Genomic DNA, 20,169 nt, shown 5'->3' with positions numbered 1-20,169 from the left:
TCTAACTGACTGTCCTACTCCTGTTCCTATGTTTAGAAAACCCATACAAATCTTCAATGGAATTTATATTCAAGTGCTTTGAGAAAATACTTACTTAACTATTCCATATCCCAAGCTTACAATAATCACAAGGAGCCGAGCCAACGTCCTTTTCACGGCAGAAGTAAGTTCTGCAAAGACTAGGAGACCTTGTACTACAGGAACAGAAAGAACCCATTAGGCACCTCTTGAACTTTCCATGTACAATTTCAGTGCCAACATTTTAAAATAATTTACTATGGCAAACAGTGCCTTCATGCTCCAACATACTATAACACCGATGAAGTAGGGAAGCAGTAACTAGAGGCCAGGTTCATCCTTATAGACAAGGAGGAAAAAAAACAGAAGGAAGTGGCAGAGTTACTTTCACACACCACCTAGTTACAGGAAACTTCGATTTACCGGCACCTAAATAACCGGCAATCTCGGTTAACCGGCAAAATTCAGGAGTAGGTTCAGGTAACTTTTATTACTTGCCTTCCTCAATTTGTTGCTGTGCAAGGGTGTGGATGCAGCTGTTACTAAGCTACAGAGACGCTTGCAACTTGTGGCCATTGTTCTGAAGCTGTTGCAACAGGGTTTGTTGCTTTATACGGCGCTCTCAGCTCCGTATCTTTTACTATAGCTTTCGGTTATCCGGAATTTTTGATGAACCGGCACCACGTCGGTCCCGTCCGTGCCGGATAAAAAAGGTTTCCTGTATAGCTTGGTGTAGCAAAACCCAATGGAGCAAATCATTACCTTGTGGCCCCAAATTCTTCAAATTAAAAGAAAAACAGGATTCTGATTCTTCTTTGATCAGCACAAATTTGCATAAATAAAATGACTGCTAAACAAATAAAACCTGCAATGAATTGACAACGGTTATAGGGTCTTCAGGGCTTGATTTGACTTCGACTGTCAACACCCAAATGTTTTTCTCAATAAAAGGAAATTAACACTTTTTTTTTTTTTTTTTTTTTTGAGGTCAATCAAGAACTTTAAAATGCTTCATTGTGTTAATGTGTTATGAATTCACCATTTAGAGACACCACGGAAAGTAAATTCAATTTCAATAGAAAAAAATGACGAATGAATGAAGGTGACAATCTGATTAAACATCTCTAAGTGATGTGCTCATGTTCTGAGAGTGACCCAACAGTCTTACTGCATCAATGCCTCACCTAGCCTTTAACAGTATTTGAAGTGGCATAGAATTTTTAAATTTATTTTTAAAAATTCTTCCTTCTGGTTTCAAAAAAAACCTGGCATGTCATTTACTTCAATTTAGACATACAAAACCATATTTGCAATTTTTCTTGCAAAAATGAAGATCTGTCATCTACAGATTTATTCAGATCTTTGGTCATTCGCCACTGATGAAACAGGATAGTGAGAGACAAAGAGCTCCACAAACACAACTGCATCGGTTGTCCTCAAGCAGAGAAAAAACATTATTGCAGTGAAGATTAGTATCTTGCATCTATGTTGGCAGAAACACCCGAGTATTGTAGAAAGATAGTGATCCTAAGAAACTTGATGCACCATTTAAATTAAATCCCTCTCCAGCCAAATATTATTGTCTAGTCAAGATGGTGGACAAAAAAACAGCACCGAGGCTTATGCCAATGTCACTTTTAATCGATAGCAAAATACTGCGGATGCTGGAAATCCTGTTCATTAAGAGTGACAAAGGTGCACTTTAGCCTGCAGGAGGCGCACTCAATATCTGAATACACTGGAGAGAAACTTCATGTCATTAAAGATCAGATTCTAAAATTGGTGATATTTTCCCAAATTATTTTATCGCTCTATAATGTGTTATGTACTAACTTAACTTGTTAGCCACTGTAGAACATTCAATATGCTAGCCAACTTAACTCGCATTTATTGAGCAGAGCAAGAACTAAACCTACCAGATATTCCACGAGCATTAGTGTTCTGATATTCTGCATAGAAAACAGCTTTTTCCAGCATTCCAAGAAAAATAACAGCCGCTATCCAGAACTGGATCCTCAACAGGTCTTTCCAGTAACATGCAGACCAGAACAGCCACAAGATGCCATAAAGTATGTATATGATGCACATCACCATATAAAACTGCAAGAACAAATGCACATTCAGCCACATTTAAAATCAGAACATGAAGTGACCAAATATTTAATACAAAATTTATCTCAGAGCCAAGAATCCTTTAGATTTGAAATATATTATAAATACACACAAGGGGAGAAATTTAGCATCCCCCCTCACCCAAAATGGTGAAGTCTGAGGAGCCCCAGATATTGGGCCTCCGGCCTCATTATACTTAAGATGGCGCAATTAAGTGCTGCAAGTTTGGGCCATTACGCTAGCAGGTAGCCAATGGAGTTGGGTTCGCAAGCAATTGGGTGGCTCAGGGAGACATTGGGGGCTAAGAGGGCGATATCAGGGCCTTGCGTGCTGGGAAGGGATCGGGGGCCAGGGTGATTGCAATCTGTGGTTGTGGGACCTTGGGTCCGGGAAAAGCGGTGATCAGGATGGCGACTGTGGGATGTACTTAATGTTTTTTTTAATGGAGGCGATGTTTAGGGTTGGTTTTCCGAGGTCAGGGCAAATCGATGTTGCAGCGGGGACCGGAAGCAGACATTAGGCTCCTTAGTTGCATAAGCTTCAGGCATGGGTAAAGGACGCCTCCCATTTGATCTTGCCCAATATGGCGAGTGGCGCACTTCGTCGGACGTAAGCGTGCACTTCCTGCCAGTCATTTTGGGGCTTAGGGTGCTGCGTGATGTCTGAAAAATGTGCCATGTGGACCAATTTAACATCTACACTGTTTGTTTATTTGGGGAAAAAAAAGTCTACGGTCAATCTGTAAAATTGTGATATCTGCAAGGAGTTTAAATGGAATCATAAGTCATGAAACTGATGCTAAGTAGTTATAAACCGCTATCTGAACCCAAAAATTGTATTTTATCTTTATGATGTACAGGAAACTCTCGATTTACTGGCACCTAAATAACCGGAAATCTCTGAACCGGCAAAATTCAGGAGTAGGTTCAGGTAAGTTTTACTTCATATTAGTGGCCGTTCCTGGATCTGTGGCTGTGTAACCAGGGTTCCTGCACCTGTTGCTAAGCAACAGGGACGCTTGGATCTTGTGGCCGGGGTTCCTGCACCTGTTGCTAAGCAACAGGGAAGCCTAGATTTGTTGCTGTGTACGGAGCTCTCGTACCTTTTACTGTACCTCTGTAATCCGGACTTTGATAAACCGGCACCACGCCGGTGCCGGATAAAAAAAAAAGTTTCCTGTACTTTAAATATTGCAGGCATCATGAATTTTTTTCAAAGTGAAAATTGTCATACTTTTGAAGTTAGATTTAATATTAGTAAGCAGCAACCAAAAATCTGGAATGACTGTGTAGACAACTATTACAAGCCGAGAACAGATACTGCATACTTACAATCATCAGTGGAAATTCAGTTGCGGAGATGAATCCATGGGAACCTTTCATTAATACCAGCACTGCAAAGATATTTCAATTGATTATGAAATTTTGAACATGTAAAATTATTTGAAACTAAAATCAAATTCTAGCTTTAAGCTAGAATCATTTTCTAAATAAAACAGATCACATTTCAGACTAGATCATAGATTTATAGAAACTACAGCAAGGAGGGAGGCCATTCAGCTCATTATGCTAGTCCTAACTCCGATCCCATTTTCTTAACATGTATGCAGTAGGTCATTTAACTTAATTTATTTATTTCAATAACTCACAATGATCAGCTACGCCTCAAAACAAAACGATGTTGGTTGAGGTTAAATATTGGCCAGGACACCAGGGAGAACTTCCCTGCTCTTCTTCGAAGTAATGCCCTGGGATCTTTTACATGCGCCCGAGAGCGCAGACAGGGCCTTGGGTTAACGTCTCATCCGAAAGACGGCACAGCCCATAACTACATATCGTCACAGGTTTGAACAGGGCACATCAACCTCTGTGTCTGGTGCAGGAATAAGAACTGAATAGCTGGAGCACAGCTTTCAACAGTTTAAATTTTTTTTGGCTCATTTATCAGTTGCTCTCAATCAGCCAAGTAATCAATTCTTGCTAGTTGCACTGGCGCATGGCAATGTTTATGTAAAAGCTCTTAATTAAAATAATATTGTTGACTTTTCACAGAGTTTGTAGGGAGGCTCAATTCCCAGATATATAAAAGGCAACATATACAGGACACAAAATTTGTGCCACAACATGACTGACTGTGAAGTATAGTCCAATATACTTTTAAAACAATTATTTCTTGAGATGTGATCAGGTCAAAGTGATCTAATTTATCAAAGGATAACTGACTGAATCAATATTGACTGAAATTGAAGGTGTGACTTAATGAAGTTGTTAGACTTTGTTCCTTCAGTGTTGTTTTCCTGGTCAGATGCTTAGCGGGTTTCGATGGAGAAGCAATTGAATCGGACAGTGTCTGTGAGGACAGGGATAGAGAGGCAGATAAAAGGCAGGCAGAAATGAGAACAGGAAGATAAAATGGAACAGAATAATATAGGAAGAAAAATTGAAGTCAGAAGTACCAGGAAAGAAGTAATGGACCAGAATTTGTCGTCAAAATAACAGCGAGGCTAATTTATGTGCAAATTGTACAGCAACTTCAGGCGACGGACAGATGCATGGTTACATGCGGATATCCAAAAGTTGCTGTTCGAGTTGCGCTGCTCTTTGGGAAAGCAGCGTCTTGCTGTCTAGCTCCCCATTGAAATGCATTATATGCGTGGTTGATATGAATCAATCTTTCTCTCTCTTTATTTCTCTTTCTGTACCCAATTTGACATTGAATTCACTCACTCTAATTTACACTTCCTTCTCAGTCCTTGCGCTGTTAATTTCACAATCCTTCAATCTGATTGGTTAAGGAGATACCCAGTTGCATGCCCTGTTCACTCAGGTCCCAGATGCCCCATTTCCCTTGCTGCACGGTTATCAGCTCACACTTTCAGCAACATGCCACGCAAAAAAGGTTTAAAAACCTAAATGTGCATGGGCAAGTCTAACTAACAGACTCCATTAGATGCCCTGCTGCTGCAAATTATGCCCCAATGTTACAGTTATATGGTTAATGGCAGTTTAATGTATCTGAAATATTTAAAAGGTCAGTAAATTTAGTTCTAAACGAAAAAGAGACAGCTGGCAAAACCATAAAACCCAAATTTTTACATTCATTTTGGTTGGTGAGTCAGTAACAAGAGGGCATAAATTTATCAAAAGAACAATTTTTTTTTTTTTTAATATAGAGAGGGTTTTTAGGACACAAAATGCCCCATCAGAAAGAGTGGCGGAAGCAGAATCTATAATGGCTTTTAAAAAAGTGCATACATTTTTTTTTAAAAAGGATATGGGCAAAGGACAGGAGAACAGGCCAAAGTAGATAGCTTTTCCAGAGGGCCAGTACAGATGCAAATGGCTAACTGTGCTGTAAAACCTATTCTGTATTGCATTATTTTAATTCATATAATGTAATAGTAGAGGTATAATCAAGTTTATATATGGAGATACATTTTTAAATGAAAGCTACTTCATTTTTTTTTTTTTTTTTTTAAATAAAGCATTTGTGCAGATTGGAATTCACCTGTTAAATTCCAGTTGTTCTCAATGTTTTCATTGAGAGGTTTGATTGAGACAATGAATAGATATGGACCATCTCTCCAGGTCTGCGCTACGACATCATACTAAGAACAAAAAAAAACTATTACTTATCAACTAGTAAAAGTAAGAGTTAATCTGTAAACATTTACATATATGATCCTAAATATGTCCAGCTCCTCGAGAGCTCAGCAGGAAAAAGCCAGATCAATCCCTGGTCTGTGCTAAGTTTGCTGATCTTTGCCAGGCCAGTGATCCTTGGCTAGCCATGGGAAAATCCACAGGTTCCACTTCAGACTGCTATCCAATGACTTCTGGTGGAAATGTACAAGTGGATTTTGGGTGAGGATAGATCGGGCTCAGTTGAGACACCCCGTACAAATAAGTTAAAACTCACTGACAAGTCTTCACACATGTATATTCACCATTTGGAAAAGTTAGTGAAGGGTAACCAGTGCCCTATGAACAGTACCTTAGCAAGGGGTCAACACTTTCAGGAGTCGAGAGGAGAAAACTGGTGAGGTAAAACAAAAGTCCTGTTTGACACTGCCATCAAAAGTAGGGTGTGAAGTTTGTTTATATGAGCTATTGGCATTAGTAGCATCAAGTTTGTATAAGATTGCAGTGACTTTAATATGGTAATATCCACAAGTAACATTGTACCTTTTTAGCTGCGAGGTCTCTTTTCCACAAAGAATGAACCTAAAAAAAAAATTTTAATTTATTTTTGTATCTGGATGGCTTGTTAACTATTTTGAACCAGTCACAATTGCATACTTGTAAGGGTGAAGCTCGGATATAATCGTGCAGATATAGTATATCAAATAATAATCATGGAAAATAAATTCTTAACTTGCATTAAAATCAGGAGGCACTGTTCTACGACAGGACGACAATTAAAACACAGTTAAAAAAATACATGCAATACCTTATCACCTTCAGACACATGAAGAATGTCGGTGGTCTTGGCAGAGTTATCTTTTGCCTCTACATTCTAGAAACAATATTTAAAAATTTATACTTGGGTTTTCTTTTACTTACATCGATTATAGCTTCTGAACAGAAGATACATAAGTTACACTTCATCTACCATCTAGTTGTATTCACTTTTCAAGATTGCAGCAGCCTCAAAATCAAAAATATAACAAAGTCACAAGTGTCTTATTTTTCTTCCACAACATAATGATTATATGGGGGAACATGCTGGGAAGGACATTAAAAAAATTCAATAAGGGACAATAACCCCCTTAAAATCTTCATCCCTAATAAATTATCTGGCAGCACAACTATATCACTATATTAAACATACTTCCATTAAACACATTTGTCTATATAAAAGAAATTGAACTTAAAGTGCACATTTCCACAACTGTTGTTCCCACACACCTTGAATGGAGGGGAAAAAGTGGCACAACAAGGTGTAGTGTTACAGTGACATCACAATTAAGATATTAATCCTGCTGCACTGAACTGGAGCACAAGAATCAAATAACAAGAATTAACAGACATCTGACATGCAATATATGGAACATGCAATATATGGAACAATGAATAGCCAAATATAGTTGAGAGCAATAGAGAGTTCTGTGTAATTCTCTAACTGTATTTTATGAACTCCAGCCTGGTTCTTATAACATTTCTGTAGTGCACCTTCTCAGATGAAATTTTAGCTAGGCCAAATACTAATAATTTAAACAGGGCTTCAAGTTAGCTGCTTTCGGAGAGGAAAAGTGTTGGGAAGATAGTGAGTCAAAGCAAAACACAACCATTGTAGTATGCATCTCTGGATGGGGCAATCGAGCCAACTGATCGCCCACAAGTTCTGGAAGGGGGGGGGGGGGGGAGCGGCGGGGTGCAGTCATATAATAAGTGCATCAAGAATTTTCTTGTTGCTTTGAAATGTCGAACAAATGCAAGTTTGTAACTAGGAAAGTAGACAAAGTCAGTATCAGTATTGGCTGACCCACCTTGAAAGGAAAGTTGTTGATGTTTCAAAATTAACAGCTATAACTTGAAAGACTTCTTTTGGCATAAAAGTATTACCATAGCCACTCATCTCTTGTTCACTTTTCAACATTGTTTCAATTCTGGACTCCATGGCAGCTAGATTAAGGATATCACTCCATCCATGTACAAATCATAACAGGAAGTATTTTACTTTATGGGACTGTGAAGGAGATATTAAGTTCGAGAAGTCAAAATGTTGTGTTTTACGAGTGTTAATTAGTTTCCTATAGATAAAACTAGGCAATGTACTATTTTTTTTTCCACCTTTTGGAGACAGGAGTGCATGTAACATCCTGTGCAAATGTTCTCAATAAAAGAGTAGTTCTGTCATACTGCCAATCTTCTTCACAGGGCACCCAAGATAAGTTTACGATCATAAGGGGACACAGGTCACGATCATAAGGGGACACAGGTCTGATGATGGAACCTGCCATTTACTGAACACAAATAAATAGAAGGGGAGAAAGCCCGAGACATTGGCCCGGATATACCTGTTAGCAGCGAAGTAACGGCACTTGCCGTTCACCTTGCCGACAGGTGCCCACAAGTTTTGATGGGCCTTAGAGTGGAGACTTCCTGTCATGGAGCGTCCATTTCAGCGCAGTGTTATCTCCAGGGGATCTGTGGACAGGGCCAGACACAGCGAGGCTCTTCAACCATCCTCACTGAGACACGCAGAGTCCAAACCCTAGAAATAGTAGATGCATTGCTGGTCATCTTCCAAAATTCGATAGACTCTGGAACAGTACCCATGGATTGGCGGGTAGCTAATGTTACCCCACTGTTCAAAAAGGGTGGTAGAGAGAAAACGGGGAATTAGAGACCGGTAAGCCTGATATCGGTAGTGGGGAAAATGCTAGAGTCGATTATAAAGGATGTAATAGCAGAGCACTTGGAAAACAGTGACCGGATCGGACAAAGTCAACATGGATTTACAAAAGGTAAATCGTGCTTGACTAATCTACTGGAATTTTTTGAGGATGTAACTGGTAAAATAGGTAAGGTAGAACCAGTGGATGTGGTGTACTTGGATTTTCAAAAGGCTTTCGATAAGGTCCCGCATAAGAGATTAGCGTGTAAAATTAAAGCACATGGGATTGGGGGCAAGGTATTGACTTGGATAGAGAACTGGTTGGCAGACAGAAAGCAAAGAGTTGGAATAAACAGCTCTTTTTCCGAGTGGCAGGCAGTGACTAGTGGGGTACCGCAGAGATCGGTCCTTGGACCCCAGCTATTCACAATATATATTAATGATCTGGATGAGGGAACTAGATGTAGTATCTCCAAGTTTGCAGACGACACAAAGCTGGGTGGGCTTGTGTGCTGTGAGGAGGATACCGAGAAACTCCAGTATGATTTGGACAGGTTGGGTGATTGGGCAGAAGCATGGCAGATGCAATATAACGTGGATGAATGTGAGGTTATCCACTTTGGTGTCAAAAACAGGAAGGCAGATTATCTGAATGGCAATAGATTGGGAAAAGGGGAAGTGCAACGAGACCTGGGCATCCTTGTGCACCAGTTGCTGAAAGTAAGCATGCAGGTGCAGCAGGCAGTTAAGAAGGCAAATAGTATGTTGGCCTTTGTAGCGAGAGGGTTTGAGTACAGGAATAAGGATGTCTTGCTGCAGTTGTACAGGGCCTTGGTGAGACCACATCTGGAGTATTGTGTGCAGTTTTGGTCGCCTTATCTGAGGAAGGATGTTCTTGCCATGGAGGGAGTGCAGCGAAGATTCACCAGGCCGATACCTGGGATGGCAGGAATGACGTATGAGGAGAGATTGGGTCGATTGGACTTGTACTAGCTGGAGTTTAGAAGAATGAGAGGGGATCTCATCGAAGCTTCTAAAATTCTAACAGGACTAGACAGACTAGATGCTAGAAGGATGTTACCGATGGTCAGGGAGTCCAGAACCAGGGGTCACAGTCTAAGGATAAGGGGTAAGCCATTTAGGACAGAGATGAGGAGGAATTTCTTCACCCAGAGTGGTGAACCTGTGGAATTCTCTACCAAAGGTGGCAGTAGAGGCCAATTCATTAAATATATTCAAGAAGGAGTGGGATATATTTCTTAAGGCTAAAGGGATCAAGGGATATGGAGAGAAGGCAGGAACAGGGTACTGAATTTGGATGATCAGCCATGAACTCATTGAATGGCGGAGCAGGCTCGAGGGACCGAATGGCCTACTCCTGCTCCTATCTTCTATGTTTCTATAAAACAGGAACTATAAATTAGATTAATTATGTAGAGAAAGTGAAATAATGATTGGGAAATACAGATGGCATTAAGAGAAAGAGACAAAAACAGAAAAAGTAAAAAAAAAAAATTAATCTGCAACATTAATTTTCTTCTGAGGGCATGAGACTCCACATTTGTAAAATTAATTTTTCATGGCCAGAGAGGTTGTTCACCAGTAATTATCACATTACGCTGTTAAAATCTCACTTACGCTTAATGCACAAGCCCTAACTTTTTCAGCCATCTTTAGTGCAGAACTAGTGGGTAAGTGCCCTAAGTTCGTGTCAGTGCAAGGACTACAACAGCAGACTCTGGAGGAGCAAGGTATCTGACAGCAACTTCTGGATTTCCACGTTTAACTGCTTGTGCGGATGCCAGAAGTTGCCATCAAGCTGATAATAGCATCGCCGTTATTATTACAGCAAAATCTAGGCCAGAACACCTTTTAAGTACTGCAAGAGCGGAGGTTGGCTACAAAAAAGGCATCACCCAACTGGAACACAATTGTGGCTAACATAAAAACAAGACCAATTCATTACCTCATTTGTAGTTGGTGTCTGTACCACCATGGAAATTGGAAGACCTTTGCTCATCTAAAACAGAGAGGTAAAATTTACATATGCTAGACTGAAGGACAGGACCCAATTTAAATAATTAATGAAGTTTAATACTTCTTTCATATACTCACATTAAATTTAGGGAAGACCTGGATTTTTTCATTGCAAACAATGTTTTCAGTCTTGTGTTCAATGTATTGTCCTTTACCTAATGGGTGAGGCTCAAGACTATTTCTAATACCACTGCCGTAAAATCTTTTGTCATATATATCCTAACAAAAAGAAAGAACATGTAAGCCAACTAGATCGGTCATGAATTGAGCTCTTTACAACAAGGTACCAAATCTCACTGACTCTGAAGTGCTCCAAAAAATTAAAGAGCAACAGGAATAAAGTTACGGAGATTTTGTAATCACTTGTCAGTTGCAGCCTTCACAACATGCCCACTTTCTGCTCCAGGCTGTGGTTAGAATTTTAGGTTTAGTGCTTGCAACCAAACTCAGATTTACTTCTGAAGAAATTTGCACTAGAGTCCTGAGAAAGAGCTTTTTAATAACATGATCTTCTTTCAACAGTGAACATTTGAATAAATACGTATTTTTTTTCCAACTAACCCCTTCAACTAATGTGTGTGGACCTTTTGGAGATTCATGGGCATGAATCCCTAACATAGTACCTTGCAGCTACAAAAGACTATATATACCCCTTCAACCATTCTGCCCCCTCAAAATTGTGCTTTTCATAAAGCTAGCAGATATAGTATTACTGGTTAACACAGCAAAACATTTCAAATTATAATCTTGGTCCAAAACATTAGCATTGTTAACAATTCACAGAAGTCAGATATTCCTTATCTAAGTTTAATGTCTGAACTAAAATTACTACAATTTTGTACTTTGGATATTTACTCAGATTGTTTACATTACCATTGGAAATAGGAGAGTTTATATAAAAAGGTATAAAAACTTCCTGCATTCCAAGTCTGCACACAAAATATTTTCTAAGAATACTTACTTCAATATTATTAAATTCATTGTGGCAGGGGTAATATCGGAGGTACCATTCAACAGTTAACGATACTGCTTCAGGGCATTTGAATGAAACAACTATGAAGGGGGGGAAAGAAAATTATAAAAAGGAAATTTTAGAGTACCACAAACTGTTTGCTAAACATTTTACACGTATGCACAAAGTGGAACAAAGGTGATTCAGGAAATTAAGCACCGAGGAAATAACAAAATTACAACAGACATTAATATCAAATCACCACCTAGCTTGTAAGTACAGTACTGTAGTTTGTAACCAACTTAGATGTTGAAAGGATTCCAGGATTAATTGGGAGCTGTTTAGCATTCCTATGTTTTAATACCAGTTTCTAGCTGACTTGCAAACACAAATTCCCCAAGTTAGTTTAGAAGCTGAACACAAGAGTGACTTTGTATTTGGTTAGCATGACCCGAGTGCTTGCTTGTATAACTCAGATATCCACCCAGGTTAATGGTTAAGCTACACAGGTACGTTAAAGGAGTAAAGATTATGACAGATCACTACTGACCTTCGAGCTCCATTCCAAATACAGAATTACTTCAGTACCACTCGGAGTTCAGGAAAATGGGTAAATACAAACCAATTTTCCAGCATGTCACTTTGCGAAGTTATTTTCTAATTTCCAAAGCATTATGAAACTTGATTATAACAACAGCTTGCATTTAAATAGTGCCTTTATCACAATAAAACATCTCAAGGGACTTAGAGGCATATGGACAAAATAGAAGTCAAGCCTGAAAGAGATATTAGAGGTGAAAAAAAGACGACAGGGGTCAGTCTGAATAGCACTGGAGTAATCGAGTCGGAAGGTGGTAAACGTTTCAGTGGCAGAAGAGTTGACATAGGGGTGCAGGTAGGTGATGGTACAGAGATAGAAGTAGACCATCCTTGTGAAGGAGAGGGTATGGGGTTGGAAGCTCAATTCAGAGTTGAATAGGAAGCAGAGGTTGCGACCAGTCAGAGTGGGATGGAGTCGGTGGCGAAGGCACAGAGTTTGTGGCAGGGGTCAATATTTTCAGTGTTCCCAATGTTTAGTCAGAGGAAAGTGAATCTTAGCCAAAACTGATGTTAAGCAAGCAGTCTGACAACATAGAGGCAGTGAAGGGAGTCTAGAAAGATGGTCTGGAAGTAGAGCTGGGTGGCATCAGCATACATGGTAACATAGGGTCAACTTTTACAAGAGATAACATGTAGATGAAGAGGTGGGCGCTAAGGATGCAGACTTGGGGACTCCCGAGGCAACGGTACAGAGGTGGATAGAGAAGGCATTGGTAGAGATACTTCAGCTATGGTTAGAAAGATAATAATGGAACAAAGGAAGGGGAGTCCCACCGAGCTGGACAACAGAGAAGAGGCATTAAAAGAGAATAGTGACATCAACCATGTAAAAAACTGCAGAGATGTTGAGAGGATGAGGACAATACTGTCTTCCCCACGAAGCGAAAAGGAAGCAAATCATTGCAAGATTATTCTCGCACACCTATTAACTGGTTAGAGTGTCATTAGCAGAGATGGGAGCAGGTCATCTGTGCCACCCTCTTAGCTAAAGAGGGGCATGCTTTTCAGGGTAATTCAAGAGAAAGAAGGAAGTAGCACAGCCGCAAAGCACTTGCATAGCAAGACTGAGCTATAATCTATACCTAGATAGAGTTCTATACTCTTACTTCAGAAATATATACCAAAAAAAATCTGTATGAACCTTCATACCTGAACAAAAATGCTGTACCTATACAGTAATCTATGGCCAGGAAAGGAATTACACATACATATTACAGTGTCACTAGTTGTTTTTGAGCTATATGTGCAATGACCCAATGCCAAATAACTAGTTTCAATAAAGATCCTGATGGGCAAATATAAAAATTACAAAATTGGGTGAGAGTACCAATTAAGCACTGCTTTAGAGCAGAGGCAGCACAGAATGGCTAATGTGGGAAACAGAACAGGAACCGGAACAGGCCATTTAGCCCATCACATCCGCTTCACCGTTGTGTTGACCATGGTAGCTTTTAATTTCTAATCCCATTTTTCCTCCATATCCCTCAACACATTGGTACAAGAGAAGGCACTCTTCGGAGAGCAGGACGTATTTTATGGAGCTTTACCTTGTATCAAATAATTGATGCGACACTGGGAGCCAAAATGGGGAAACATTCCATTTCCCAGTGTAGACATCTTTCACTTGAAGCATAAAATTCACCAAAATAATTAGAACTTAGAAAGAAAAAAAATCCTCTTCTCTCTCTGAATTAATTATACAAAAATTCAAAACTAGGTGGACTTGAGTACTTTATCGATCACTGACAGCAGTTTCTTTTGCGATATAAAATTATTAAAAAGAAACTATACAAGCTGAATAAAATATTGTTAGAGTTGAATTTTCTCTCAAATTCAAGTCCTCACTAATGGTAGATTGCAGGTTCAAAATTACCAGGCATAGAAAGACTTGCTTCACATCACATTGAGCTGCTGCTGAAGCCATGGGAGACGGCTAAAAAGGGGAATGCAGAAAATCTCAAGTCATTTCGCAGAAGTGATGTTTTGCATGACTAAAGAGGATTTTAGGTCTTCATTGCAAAATTACAAAGAAACCCCAAAGTTTTTTTTTTTAATTACCTGTTGCCATGTCTGCACACGCAACTTATTAATTGTTGACTACTTAACTTCTTTATACACACTAACTATCCACTTGAAAAGCTAGGTTCAAGTTAAACTTAACTTACCTTGAAGTGCGATATCTGTTTTGTTAAACATTGTTTTTACAAACACCAGTGGTTTATGGTTCTGGAAAGAAAAATTGAAATCATAAGCATTGGTCAAAAATATGAAGGCAAGAAAAAAAGTTCATGTTAAATTATTTCAGGTCCTTGAAAAATTAAAAGTTGCTCGCTAGGACCATAGATACTCTATTCCAGTTAGGCATCACAAAAGTTATCACTGACCCCACAACACATATTTATTTGGTCTTCAACAAGAGATAGTCTAACTACCTCACCTTCACAATCAATGACATTACCATAGTCAAAACCCCCAGCATCAACATCCTGGGGTACACCATTGACAAACCTCAAATTCAGCTGCCCTCAAAAGTTTGTCACCATCCTCCGCCTCCTTCACGACGACATGCAAGCAGTGATCCTGACCAACAGTTCCACCATAGACCCAATTCATGTACGGACCGGGGTCAAGCAAGGCTGCGTCATCGCACCAATGCTCTTCTCGATCTTCCTTGCTGCAATGCTCCATCTCACCCTCAGTAAGCTCCCCACTGGAGTGGAGCTAATTTGCAGAACAAATGGGAAACTGTTCAACCTCCGTCGCCTCCAGTCCAGATCCAAGGTCGTCCCATCCTCTGTCGTCGAATTACAGTATGCAGACGACGCTTGCGTCTGTGCACACTCGGAGGTCGAACTCCAAACCATCGTCAACACATTCACCGAAGCGTACGAGAGCATAGGCCTTACACTAAACATCCGTAAGACAAAGGTCCTCTACCAACCTGCCCCCACCACACAGTACTGCCCCCCGATTATCAAAATCCACGACAAGGCCTCGGACAAAGTGGACCACTTTCCATACCGCGGGAGCCTACTGTCAACAAGGGCAGACGTCGATGACGAAGTCCAACACCACCTTCAGTGTGCCAGTGCAGCCTTCGGTCGCCTGAGGAAGAGAGTGTTTGAAGACCAGGACCTCAAACCCGGCACCAAGCTCATGGTCTACAGAGCAGTAGTGATACCCACCCTCCTGTATGCCTCAGATACATGGATCATGTGCAGCAGGCACCTCAAAGCACTGGAGAGGTACCACCAACGCTGCCTCGGCAAGATGCTGCAAATCCATTGGCAGGATAGGCGCACCAACGTCAGTGTTCTCGCTCAGGCCAACATCCCCAGCATCGAAGCTTTGACCATGCTCGATCAGCTCCAATGGATGGGTCACATTGTCTGCATGCCCGATAAGAGACTCCCAAAACAAGTGCTCTACTCGGAGCTCCGACATGGCAAGAGAGCCCCAGGTGGGCAGAGGAAACAGTTGAAGGACACCCTGAAAGCCTCCTTGAAAAAGTGCAACATCCCCACCGACACCTGCGAATTCCTGGCCCAAGACCGCACAAAGTGGAGGAGAAGCATCCGGGATGGCGCCGAATAACGGTAGTCTGTTTGCCAGGGGCAAGCGGAAGCAAAGCACAAGGAGCGCACATCAACCCAAGCACCCCACCCACTCGCTCCTTCAACCACTGTCTGCCCCACCTGTGAGAGACTGTAGGACACACCCTCACACACACCTCTGTTTATTGGTCTAACCAAGTCAGCTAATTATGTATTGTTAATGCCTACACCCCACAACAGACTCTCCTTTACTTGGAAAAAAAGCAAAAACCAGGATGCAAAGAGTGAGCAAGGCACAGATCGAAAGCAGGGACAAACTTCAAATGAATTAACTTACATGTATATACTGCATTAAAGATCACATCTTAGAAAAGCATCCCACATAAAATAAAGTACATTATGCAGTTCCCATTATGTGAGTAAACATAGCAACCGTGTCCACAGACAACAATGAGACAAATGACCAGTTAAACTATTTTTGATGGTTTTGTATGAGGGAAAAGTGTTGCCCAGGACACCAGGTGAACTCCTTGCACTTCTTCAGATAGCACCACGAGAATTTTGATGCCCACTTGAACTAGCAGAACAGGCGTACATGGATCTCATCTGAAGGATAGCGCTTTTGCAACTGCAACACCTTCAGTACTCCAATGAACTATTAGCCCAGATTTGTGCACCGGGTTCGAAACATAGAAACAGAGAAATATAGGAGCAGGAATAGGCCACTCAGCACCTCGAGCCTCCCCCGCCATTCAATAAGATCATGGCTGATCTGATTACTCCACATTCCTGCCTACCCCCAATAACCTTTCACCCCCTTGCTTGTCAAGACTCTATCTACCTCTGCCTTAAAAATATTCAAAGACTCTGCTTCCACCGACCTCGGAGGAAGAGAGTTCCAAAGAGACAACCCTTTGAGAAAAAAATTCTCCTCATCGGTCTTAAATGGGCGACCCCTTATTTTTAAACAGTGACCCCTAGTTCTAGATTCTCCCACAAGAAGAAACATCCTCTCCACATCCACCTTGTCAAGACCCCTCAAGATCTTATGTTTCAATCAAGTCACCCCTTACTCTTCTAAACTCCAGCAGATACAAGCCTAGCCTGTTCAACCTCAAGGATGATCTGCGACCCAACTCCATATACCCGCCTTTGCCCCATATCAACAACAACAACATCCCTTAATACCTTTGGTTAACAAAAATCTAATAATCTCAGATTTAAAATTAACAATTGATCTAGCATTAATTGATGTTTGCAGAAGAGAGTTCCAAACTTCTACCACCCTTTGTGTGTAGAAGTGTTTCCAATTTTTACTCCTGAAAGGTCTGGCTCTAATTTTTAGACTGTGCCCCCTAGTCAGAGACTCACCAAACCAGCAGAAATGGTTTCTCTCTATCGACCCTATCTGTTCCCATAATATCTTGAAAACGATCAAATCACCCCTTAACCTTTTAAATTCTAGGGAATGCAACCCTAGTTTGTGCAATCTCTCCTCGTAATTTAACCCTTGAAGTCCGGGTATCATTCTGGTAAACCTACGCTCCTCCAAGTTGTGGTGCCCAGAACTGTTCACAGTACTTCAGGTGTGCTCTAATCAGGGCTTTGTATAGCTGAAGTACTCCCTTGTATTCTAGTCCTCTAGATATCAAAGCCAGTATTCCATTAGCCTTTTTAATTATTTTCTGTACCTGTTCATGACATTTTAATGATCTATGTACCTGGACCCCCAAGTCTCTTCGGACCTCCACTGTTTTTAGCTTTTCACCATTTAGGAAGTATCCTTTTTAGGTACAAATTGGATGACCTCACATTTGCCTGCACTGAAATCCATTTACCACAGTTTTGCCCATTCACTTAATTTATCAATATCTAAGCCACATACCTTTGTCTCCTCGTCAAATCTGGATATGTGGCTTTCTATCCCATCATCCAAGTCATTAATAAATATGGTGAATAGTTGAGGCCCCAACACACATCCTTGCAGGACACCACTAGTCACATCCTGCTAATTCTACCTGCCCATTATCCCTACTCTGTCTCCTGCCGCTCAGCCAATTTCCTAGGGACTTTATCAAATATCTTCTGCAAGTCCATATAAATGACATCCATAGACATGCCTCGATCTACTACTTTAGTCACCTCTTCAAAAAATTCAATCAGGTTCGTCAGGCAAGCCTACACTTACAAATCCATGCTGGCTCTCTGATCAGCTAAAAATGTTCAAGGTGTTCAGTCACCCTATCCTTAATTATACACTGGTAATTTCCCAATAACAGACGTTAGGCTAACTGGTCTATAATTATAATAACAAAATACTGTGGATACTGGAAATCTGAAATAACAGAAAATGCTGGAAACACTCAGCAGGCCAGGCAGCATCCATGGAGAGAGAAACAGAGTTAACATTTCAGGTCTGAGACCCTTCTGGCCTGCGGAGTGTTTCCAGCATTTTCTGTGGTCTAGAATTACCTGGTTTCCCTCTCTCACCATTCTTAAATAGCGGAGTGACACGTGCAATTTTCCAATCTAAGGAACATTCCTGAATCGAGAGAACTTTGGAAGATTATAGTTAGGGCATCTGCAATGTTCTCAGCTACTTCCTTTAAAACCCTGGGATGGAAACCATCTGGCCCTGGGGATTTGTCATTCTTTAGTGCCATTATCTTCTTCATTACTGTTGTTTTAAAAAGAAAGACTTGCATTTATATAGCACTTTTCACAACCACCGGACATCTCAAAGCACTTTACAGCCAATGAAGTACTTTTAAAGTGGAGTCACTGTTGTAATGTGGGAAACACGGCAGCCAATTTGCGCACAGCAAGCTCCCACAAACAGCAATGTGGTAATGACCAGATAATTTGTTTTTGTTATGTTGATTGAGGGATAACTATTGGTTAGGACACCAGGGATAACTCCCCTGCTCTTCATCAAAATAGTGCCATGGGATCTTTTACGTCCACCTGAAAGAGCAGACGGGGCCTCGGTTTAATGTCTCATCCGAAAGACGGCACCTCCGACAGTGCAGCACTGCACTGGAGTGTCAGCCTAGATTTATGCTCAAGTCTCTGGAGTGGGACTTGAACCCACATCTTTCTGACTCAGAGGCGAGTTTTGCTTACGTTCATTTTGGCAAGTCCCTGTCCCTGATTCAATATTAGTTCCCTTGGGATTTCCGGCATGCTGACCTCTTCCTCTACTGTAAATACTGACGTTTCCTTATTTTCATTGACAATATCAATCATCAGTTTTCATAGGCCAACATCACTCCTGACTACCCTCTTTTTCCTAAAAGAATTCAAAGAAATGTTTGTGTTGATTTGGATATCCCTTGCAAGTTTCTTTTCATACTCCTTTTTATAGCTCTTATTCATTACTAAATCTAATATGGCATGTCCCCTTGTTGGTCCTAGGACACATTACATGCTTGTCTAATCTGTATTTATACAATCTACCAGTTCACAGCTGCTACCAGGGGGCCTATACACAACTCCCAATCCAGTCTTAAATCCTTTCCTATTTCTTTATTCTATCCATAAAGTCTCCACTGCCTGCTCACGTCTTGTTATATCTTCTCATCATTGAAGTGCTTTCAGCCTTAATCACTAAGGCTACTCCTCCCCCTCTACCATTTTCCCTATCTTTTGTATAGACCTTATATACATAGTTTATATATATTTTGTGTATTTAGTTCCCAGTCCTGACCGTTTTGATGCCATGTCTCAGTAATGGCTACCATGTCATACCCTCCAAGTTGAATTGGCACCTGCAGTTCATTCAATTTATTCCTTATACACCGTGCGATTGTATAAAGAACGCTTATTTGGGCCACACCAACCTGTCCTTCAGCTCTAATGTTTTACTCACATGTTTCTTATTGCTCTCTCCTGGTTAAATCACTTTACATCTTTTAGTTTTCCTTTTACCTGTAGTGCCTAAAGCACAATTATTGACCGTTACTCTACTCTCTTCCTTTTAGTTTGTTTCTGAACTATTATTTATACTATAATTGCCACCTGAGCCCTCCCCCCACCCCCCCAAATTTACTAGTTTAAAGTCCTTGTGACTACCCTATATCTTTTCCACTAGGACCCTTGTCCCAGCCCGGTTCAGGTGGCGCCCGTCCCAATGGTACAGTTTATTACTGTGCCAATACTGGTGCCAGTGTCCCATGAAATGGAACCCCTCTTTCCCACACCACTCCTTCAGCCACGTGTTAACCTCCCTAATCTGCTTGTCCCCACGTCAATTTGCCCGTAACTCGGGTAATAATCCAGAGATTATAACCCTTGAGGTCCTGTTCTTTAATGTAGCTCCTAATTTCTGGTACTCCACAAACAGGACCACCTGCCTACTCTTTCCCATGTTGTTGGTCCTAACATGGACCACAGCAACTGGATCCTCCCACTTCCGCTCCAATATCCTTTCAAGCTGGTTCGAGATGTCCCTCACCCTGGCACCTGGTAGGCAACATACCATGTGGGACTCTCAATCTTGCTTACAAAGGATGCTATCTGTCCCCCTATTGAATCCCCTAGAACTTATTTATTCCTTAT

At 40.8% G+C, this 20,169-nt stretch overlaps 1 protein-coding gene across 3 annotated transcripts in view; it reads right to left on the bottom strand.

Moving 5' to 3' along the window:
* The window catches only part of tmem87b (transmembrane protein 87B), an 82,651-nt gene that overhangs the window by 42,681 nt on the left and 19,801 nt on the right, over window positions 1-20,169 (bottom strand). For 2 of the 3 annotated variants that reach the window (XM_085997872.1, XM_085997871.1), the window contains exons 2-11: window positions 14,224-14,284; window positions 11,468-11,559; window positions 10,585-10,725; window positions 10,436-10,489; window positions 6,580-6,645; window positions 6,315-6,353; window positions 5,638-5,737; window positions 3,462-3,523; window positions 1,935-2,118; window positions 95-194 (exon numbers count right to left, since the gene is read on the bottom strand). In XM_085997872.1, coding sequence (XP_085853998.1) covers window positions 95-194; window positions 1,935-2,118; window positions 3,462-3,523; window positions 5,638-5,737; window positions 6,315-6,353; window positions 6,580-6,645; window positions 10,436-10,489; window positions 10,585-10,725; window positions 11,468-11,559; window positions 14,224-14,284 — 899 coding nt within the window. Of the gene's footprint in view, window positions 1-94; window positions 195-1,934; window positions 2,119-3,461; window positions 3,524-5,637; window positions 5,738-6,314; window positions 6,354-6,579; window positions 6,646-10,435; window positions 10,490-10,584; window positions 10,726-11,467; window positions 11,560-13,931; window positions 14,007-14,223; window positions 14,285-20,169 lie in introns of those variants that run through there. The other variant, XM_085997874.1, reaches the window with a different exon arrangement.

This window comes from Somniosus microcephalus, chromosome 9 (assembly GCF_052327205.1).
Source record: "Somniosus microcephalus isolate GS21.2 chromosome 9, FLI_Smic_1.0, whole genome shotgun sequence".
NCBI classification, from domain to species: domain Eukaryota; kingdom Metazoa; phylum Chordata; class Chondrichthyes; order Squaliformes; family Somniosidae; genus Somniosus; species Somniosus microcephalus.
The sequence above is the reverse complement of the archived record's forward strand: the minus strand, read 5'-3'. Positions and strand labels throughout refer to the sequence as shown.